This window comes from Rutidosis leptorrhynchoides, chromosome 10 (genome assembly GCF_046630445.1).
Source record: "Rutidosis leptorrhynchoides isolate AG116_Rl617_1_P2 chromosome 10, CSIRO_AGI_Rlap_v1, whole genome shotgun sequence".
NCBI classification, from domain to species: domain Eukaryota; kingdom Viridiplantae; phylum Streptophyta; class Magnoliopsida; order Asterales; family Asteraceae; genus Rutidosis; species Rutidosis leptorrhynchoides.
This window is the reverse complement of record NC_092342.1, coordinates 21576476-21585588: the sequence shown is the minus strand read 5'-3', so window position 1 is coordinate 21585588 and position 9113 is coordinate 21576476. Positions and strand designations below refer to the sequence as shown.

The window sequence follows — 9113 nt, the reverse complement described above, 5'->3', positions numbered from 1 at the left end:
TTTTTGAGAGTTGCTTGTATGAGAGAAAAATGAAAGAAAATACTTCTATTCTCTCCTTTCAAGTGTACGTATATGTATATAACAAATGTATGTTAGTTAGCTTTTAATAAGTGTTCTTACACTTAAAAATACATAAGTAAAAGCTAATCATAAATGCTAGATGAAATGATGGTATAAGATCATGATTATACTTTCACCATCTCCATGTGCAAAAATGGGGTGTAAAGATGTCCAATACATGACCCACTTGTTTAACATTTTACTTACATTTGTTCTTTCATATTTGTCAAACAAATATATAACACAATAATGTTACTTGCAACATTAATAAGTGTATATTTATATATATATATATATATATATATATATATATATATATATATATATATATATATATATATATATATATATATATATATATATATATATATATATATATACAGTGTTACTTCATTGCATATTATTATTTCATCTAAATAATAATATCATATTCATATTATAGTTGATCATATTTAAATCACATTTAAATACTTAATTAGATATTTAATTGCTCTTTGTGTGTGACCCTATAGGTTCACATATTATTAGTAGTGTAAATATAAGTTGTGTCTTGGGCATTAATAACCAACAATCTCCCACTTGCACAAGATTCAACATATGTCAACACAGACAGTGGTAAACGTCTAGCAACATGTCACTGCCCCTAACAACACATGAAAAATGTCATTTCGAGCATCTATTGATTCTTAAGTTACTTCTTCAAATCAATATATAGGTAAGGTATCAGTTATCCCTTTGTTACTGACATCTCGTTGAGCATGAGACATGGATAGTAATCAATCTCATATTTAGCTCATACATTATGTTACTCGATCAAGATTGAAAATGATAAAACAAACACCATTGAATACATCAATATAGTTTGAGCGTGGCCATGCATCTTAATCAATTTAAATCATCGAGGGGCCCATAGATGCCAATCTCTCATCCAGATGAGAGGAACAAATCCCGTCTAGACTACACATGTCTCTCATGTGTCTCATATTATACTTAACAATAGCTTTTATGATTGCCTGGCTAAAGAACAATGTTTAACTATGTCAAAGTATAACAATCCTCACATTTAAGACCCAATATGTATCTACGGTCTAAGGATATAAAGATATTACCATTTTCAAGAATCACTTATGACATCGATCCATGAAGCGATCTTGAAAGCGGGTCATGTCCAATGTTTATTCTTCAATAAACATAGGTGAATTTGGTTGCAACTCCCTTGCTCTACTTTCATCTTCATGAAAGTCAACCAACTTATTCACATTAGTCTTAACTCACAACTATTCCCATAGTTGTGATCGACTATGGACGGTTTTGAATAACGGAGTTATTCAAGGATTTAAACATACTAATAAAGAACACAACTATTATTAATGAGTATGATTATCTCCAAATACATCATATCATTTAATATATATGTTGCATAAATGTTCCAAAATATCATAATATTAAATTACAAATCATTCCAATCATTAACATTACGAAGCCCTATGCACCGAGCATGACCCTCGTGTTTTGATTGTGGCAAAGCCTTTGTAAAAGGATCAGCAAGGTTTTGATCTGTGTGAACTTTGCGAATACAAACATCTCCGTCTCCCACTATGTGTCATATATAGTGGAATCTCCTAAGGATATGTTTGGTGCTGTGATGCGATCTAGGTTCTTTTGCTTGAGCAAAAGCACCATTGTTGTCGCAAAATATTTCTATGGGGTCTTCTATGCTTGGCATCACCCCTAAATCAGCAATGAACTTTTTCATCCACGCAGCCTCTTGTGCTGCCTCCGATGCAGCAATGTATTCTGCTTCTGTAGTAGATTGTGCAACTACTTTCTGCTTAGAACTTTTCCAAGTTATAGCTCCTCCATTCAAGATAAAGACATATCCAGATTGTGATCGTGAATCATATCTATCAGTTTAGAAGCTAGCATCTGTGTAGCACTTTACAGTAAGATCTTCTTCCACACTACCATAAATCAAGAACATATCTTTAGTCCTTCTCAAGTACTTTAGGATGTTCTTGACAGCCATCCAGTGGCTTTCACCTGGATTTTGTTGGTATCTACTCTTCATGCTCAAAGCATACGATACGTCTGGTCTTGTGCATAATATGGCATACATAATGGATCCAATTGCAGAAGCATATGGAGTTCCATTCATTCGTCTAAGCTCATCATTTGTGCTAGGACTTTGAGACTTGCTCAATATTGTACCATGTGACATTGGCAAAAATCCGCGTTTGGAATCTTGCATCTTGAATCTTTTTAGAATCTTTTCAATATATGCACTTTGGCTCAAACCGATTAGCCGCTTTGATCTATCTCTATGAATTTTTATTCCTAGAATATAAGCAGCATCACCAAGGTCTTTCATTTGAAAACACTTCCCAAGCCAAGACTTTACCTTTTGTAAAGTTGGGATGTCATTTTCAATAAGTAGTATATCATCTACATATAAGACTAAAAATATTACTATGCTTCCACTAGCCCTTTTGTAAACACATGGCTCATCTTCATTTTGGATAAAATCAAACTCTTTTATTTTCTCGTCAAAACGAAGATTCTAGCTTCTAGATGCTTGCTTTAATCCGTAAATGGCTCTTTTAAGCTTACACACTTTATTAGGATACTTAGGATTTACAAAACCTTCTGGTTGTTCCATATAGACATCTTCACTTAAGTGTCCATTAAGGAATGCAGTTTTGACATCCATTTGCCATATCTCATAGTCATAATATACGGCTATGGCGATGAGTATTCTAATTGATTTTAGCATGGCTACTGGAGAGAAAGTTTCGTCATAGTCAACACCATGAGTTTGAGTGAAACCTTTCGCCACTAGTCTTGCCTTAAGTGTATGTACATTTCCGTCCATATCGGTTTTCTTCTTGAAAATCCATTTGCTCCCAACAGCCTTGCTATCAGGAGGTAGATCAACTAAGTCCCATACTTCGTTTTCATACATGGACTGCATCTCATCATTCATGGCTTCATGCCGTTTCTTAGATTCAGGATCTAATGTAGCATCTTTGTAGTTAGTGGGCTCACTTTCATCCACCAAGAAAATTTCATCATATCTTTCGGGGCTATGACGAGGTCTACTAGATCTACAAATGTCTTGTGTTACTTCAAGTTCCTGAGCAACCAATTGTTCAGGTTCTTCAACAGTTTGTTGATAGCTAGTGCCAACCTTAGGTGTGATATTTTGTGGTTCTTGAATTTCTTCAAGTTCTACGTTACTCTCACTTGCTTTATTTAATAGAAACTCTTTTTCTAGAAAAGTAGCGTGTCTAGAAATAAACACTTTGTTCTTGGTAGGATTGTAGAAATAATATCCCATAGAATCCTTTGGATATCCCACAAAAATGCAGTTGATAGATCTGGGATCAAGTTTGTTGGAAGTTTCTTGTCGAACATGAGCTTCGCAACCCCAAACTTTCAAATAAGATAAATTTGGAACTTTTCCATGCCATAACTCGTATGGTGTCTTATTAACCTTTTTGGTTGGTACCATATTTAATATGCGAGCAGCAGATAATAAGGTATAGGTCCAGAAGGATGGAGGAAGTGAAGTATGATTCATCATAGATCGAACCATATCAAGTAGGGTTCGATTCCTCCTCTCAGAAACACCATTATGTTGTGGTGTTCCGGGTGGAGTGCGTTGTGAAATAATTCCACAATTCTTTAGATGATCGTCAAACTCTTGACACAAGTACTCACCTCTTCGATCCGATCGAAGAACCTTTATCGTTTTGCCTAGCTGATTTTGAACCTCATTTTGAAACACTTTGAACGTTTCAAATGCCTCATGTTTATGTTTCAATAAGTAAACATAACCAAATCTACTGAAATCATCAGTAAATATAATGAAGTATCTTTCACCATTTCTTGACATAGTTCTAAAAGGACCGCATACATCGGTATGTATAAGTCCCAAAAGATCCTTTACTCTTTCTCCAGAACTGGAGAAAGGTGCCTTTGTCATCTTCCCGCTTAAACAAGATTCACATACATCAAATGACTCAGAGTTAGTTGATTTTAAAATTCCATCAGATTGGAGTTTGGTTATGCGTTTCTTGTTTATGTGACCAAGACGACAATGCCATAGATAAGTTTGATTCAAGTCATGCTTGGATCTTTTGGTGTTTATGTTATACATAGAACTATTATTGGATGAATCTTGTATGTCAACTTCATATATGCCATTGTGAGGCCGTGCCTCAAAATAAAAAACATCTTTATTGAAAACTGAAATATTACCATTAGGAAAAGTATACGAGTAACCAGATTCATACAAACGTGCAGCTGAAATAATGTTCCTAGTTAGACTAGGGACATAATAACAATTATTTAATATTAAATACAGGCCATTTGGTAATAAAAGTTCATAAGTGCCTATTGTTACGACCGCAACATGTGCTCTGTTGCCAACATGCAATACCAAATCGCCTGGTTTCAGCTTCTTAATCTTTATTAGTCCCTGCACAATATTACAAATGTGAGTTCCACAACCAGTATCAAATACCTACGAATTACTAGAGAAAGCAAATAGTTCTATCATATAGATACCTGAGGTGCTAGCATTGCTAGCCTTTGTCTTCTTCAGCTCTGCAAGGTAAGTTGGGCAGTTTCGCTTCCAATGACCAATTTATCCACAATGGAAACAAGTGGCATCTTTGGCAGGTTTTTCTTTCTTCTTGATAGAATCCTTTGGGACAAACTTTTTGCCTTTGTAGTTGCCTTGACTCTTAGGTTTGCCTTTACCTTTGCCTTTGGCTTGTGGCTTCTTGATTTTTCCTTCCCGAATCATGAGGACTTCAGAGGTTTTGGATGGAATATTCTTCTCGGCAGTCTTAAGCATTAAATGCAACTCCGAGATAGATTTCTCCAAATTATTCATATTGTAGTTCAAGATGAACTGGTCATATGACTTTGGTAGTGCGTTGAGGATCAAGTCTATTGCCAACTCAGGACCAATGGAAGATCTAAGCCTCTCAAGTTGATCTATGTAGCTCTTCATTTTTAGAACATAAGAGCTTACAGATGTCCCCTCTGCCATCTTGCATGCGTGTAATGCTCTGATAGTTTCAAAGCGTTGTTGCCTAGCTTGTTGCTGGAACATTTCCTTTAGCTGCTTAAGCATCTCAAAGGCATCATGATGTTCCAGGTCTTTTTGCAAGTCTGGAATCATGGTGGCTAACATGAGGCATGCTACCTCTGTGGAGTCATCCATATGCTTAGTCCAAGCATCTCGGATGCTCTTAGTGGCATTAGCAGGGGGTTCCTCGGGAACGGGTCCATCAAGTATATACGACTTCTTTTTGACTTTGAGAACAATTCTCAAATTACGATACCAGTCTAAGAAGTTCGTATCATTGAGTTTTTCCTTCTCTAAGACAGATCTTAGAGAAAGGTGGTGAACGGGTGTAGTTGCATTGGGTGACATCTACAAAATTAACAAAGTTCTTTTAGTATTTAATATTTGATCCTTTAATAATTGATTACCCTAACTTTCTTATGAAAAATTAATTTGTTAAAGGCTAGAATCCAAGTTACATTTAACCTTGAGTGGTTGGCTGATGCTCTCTCTACTAAGTTTAAATTAACAAGGTAGGTAACGATTACCAATTGCAAGTCTAATACAATTTCTATATCTTAATGGGATCATTAACAATAATTGTCAACTGGTATGCTTAATCCTATCTATGCCTTGGGCATCTTGTGTTTGGCTGATGCTCTCTTCACAGAAGCACCAATTAAGTTGTCCTATTTAAAACTTATGGTGTTCGGCCCAAGACTGTCATGGGAATCGCGAAACACCATCTCGGTAATCACAAGACGACCGTGGTGGTTTGCTGATGCTCTCTCCACAACGACGTACAAATGACAAGCGAGTGTCTTAAAAAGGATGGCATAAACTTATATTTTAAAAGGGATTTTGTGTTTTGTATTATTTCAATTTGACAAAACATTTCGTATAATAATTGTTGCATGCATTCAACAATATATTATACGTATACTTTAGATAAAATCATATTTTATATGTTGGTCTTGAGTTTATAGAATCTCTATTTTAGTCACTCACGGCGTGTCCAATTTTAAACTAATATCCTATATTAATATGTATACATTGAGCGCGCTAACTTAAGACCAATTTTAGTTTCTAATAAAACTCATTTTATTTAAAACTTTAGACAAGAGTTTGGTTTAAATTTATTAAATTCATAATTTATTAAAATTCATAATTCTAATGTTAACTTTGAGCTTTATGTAAAAACTCCTTTTTATTAAAACTCATTTTATACTTTTATGAAAAACCATTTTCAAAATTATATATAAATTTACCAAACTCTTATTTGTGTTTGATTTGTTAAAAAAAAATTATTTTCTAGCATGCAAATATCCTATATTCAAACATGCAACATACAAACATAAACACAACAATTAATAGGTGCATAGCCAAGCTTTTTCCTAATCGGTTTTCGTGAGCCAAACGAAGGGACCGGGTCAATCTAAGGACAAAACAAATATCCATGCTCCATTGTGATGTCTTGAAGCTCCCACTTGCCTAGTCAACATTTGGTGTTGCAAATGGCTCCAAAATTGCTTAGAACTCCATCTTGAATTTTTTTCATATCTTGTTAGATTTTTATAGATAAAATATACAAGTCTACACTAATACTTTTACATCTCAAAATTAAACAAAACATGAAAAATAAATTATTACAAACCATTATAAATGAAAGAATAACTTACAACCCAATCGAATTTCAACACAACCAAACATCACAAAATGGTCTAAAGGCTTTCTATGCACCATGCAACTTAATATATCAACTAGTATATATATAGCAACTTCTACAACCATACATGCATGTAAAAGGAATGGTTCTAGCAAATAAAATAACTAAGTTGCATTTTAGAAATCTACAACTTTTCTTTTTTAGAAAAAAAAAGTTCATTTCTAATAATAAGAACAAGTTCTTGTTGTATATAACATAAGTTTCTTAACACATGCAAAAGCGGCTCTGATACCAATGAAGGGGTTTGTATATGAAATTTCATAAAACTATTTAGCAGCGGAAGCATGTACAACAATTTTTAAACCTTTCAAAAACTCCCCACCAAGAATCCAATTGCATGTTGTTAATAAAACTAAATAATAAATAGTGAGTTTAAAGACTATAACCTTTGAAGACTTTGAACTTGAAAAGTTATGGATGCTAAGAATACTAAGAAGCCAACGTAGCCTTCCTCTATCGGTAATCCACACTTGAGCAAAGTTCCAATACCAAATGGATGCTAGTCCTTATCAACCAATAATAACTGAAATAACAAGATGAAGAACAATCTTGTTCCTTCTTGTCTTATACAACTATCTTACACTAACTACTAACTCTTTTACTATTAAAAGAAATACTTAGAAGTTAATTTTTGAGAGTTGCTTGCATGAGAGAAAAATGAAAGAAAATACTTCTATTCTCTCCTTTCAAGTGTACATACATGTATATAACAAATGTATGTTAGTTAGCTTTTAATAAATGTTCTTACACTTAAAAATACATAAAGTAAAAGCTAATCATAAATGCTAGATGAAATGATGGTATAAGATCATGATTATACTTCCACCATCTCCATGTGTAAAAATGGGGTGTAAAGATGTCCAATACATGACCCACTTGTTTAACATTTTACTTACATTTGTTCTTTCATATTTGTCAAACAAATATATAACACAATAAGTTACTTGCAACATTAATAAGTGTATATTTATATACATATATATATACAGTGTTACTTCATTGCAAATTATTATTTCATCTAAATAATAATATCATATTCATATTATAGTTGATCATATTTAAATCACATTTAAATACTTAATTAGGTATTTAATTGCTCTTTGTGTGTGACCCTATAGGTTCGCATATTATTAGTAGTGTAAACATAAGTTGTGTCTTGGGCATTAACAACCAACAGGGTCCTATTGCGATCGTGATACCTTAAGCAAATCAATTCAGTAGTTGGAAACATGGCCATCGCGACCGGATGGATCCTATCGCAACCGGGATGCGTCTGCAGCCAGAATTGGATTTGGACTTGAAGTTCGCGTTTGCTTCGAATTCGTTGCAACATATAATGTATACCTACTAAAATTAATAAAATAATACTCTTTGGTTGGCCGAGGATTTAAGTAATCAAGTTTGATTACATATAACCTCGTTAAATTCTAGTATTTTTTTTTACGTGTTTGTTAGTTTCCTCGTGTTCAATCACATATATTCGTTTATTAGCAGTGGTTATCAAGTCTTGTTATGGCTCACACATTATCGTCCCTAACACCGTTTTTCCTATATTTAGAGGAATTCGTTAGATGGAATAATCCGTTGTCTTTGAAAACGTGAACTGAAACAATTCCTCAATTTTGAACGTTCAGAATCAAGGTAAGAGTTAACCAAATACCATAAGGATTTAGCACTCATCACCACTATGAGGATTATCAATCTTCATATAATTAAACTCTATTTATTAAATAATTAATCTGATATGTGCACCAATGCATGCTCTATGAATATCTATAAGCATGTGTTTTAAGTTATCTATGAGTTGTCTTAAGCCGTTGAAATAATGCTATAAAGTCAACCATCACTAGCTTTTAATTAGTCATTTTTTAAGACAACTTGTGGGAAATAGCAATATTTGGATAATATTAGATTTCACATTGTTTGATTAATTTTCTTCAATCAGAAATCACATTTCTTCCATATGTTGTGATAGGCTTATATCTTGCATTAATTACTTAAACAACACATCATTGATTTCTTAACTATGTAGAAGACAAAAACCACATCACTATATATTCATTTGCTTCATACAACTATCTATGAATATAACTAGATTGAAGACATGTAATATGATGCAATCAACTACTCGTATAATCTTTCTTGTTATCTTTTATCTACTTATAACCTTGCTCAAAGACTCATCATTCAAAACATGCTTGAAAGCTGATACACAAACACCCCGTCGATATACTTTCGGGGACTGGGGCAACT

At 33.6% G+C, this 9113-nt stretch overlaps 1 protein-coding gene across 1 annotated transcript; it reads right to left on the bottom strand.

Moving 5' to 3' along the window:
• Positions 1 to 4705: 4705 nt before the first annotated feature.
• On the bottom strand, positions 4706 to 5503 carry LOC139870087 (uncharacterized). The gene has a single exon (XM_071857937.1). The coding sequence runs from the start codon at positions 5501 to 5503 to the stop codon at positions 4706 to 4708; it is 798 nt and encodes a 265-aa protein (XP_071714038.1).
• Positions 5504 to 9113: the final 3610 nt, after the last annotated feature.

Excerpts from the sequence above, each read along its gene's own strand:
- LOC139870087 (XM_071857937.1), bottom strand. The coding sequence starts at position 5,503 with ATGTCACCCAATGCAACTACACCCGTTCACCACCTTTCTCTAAGATCT.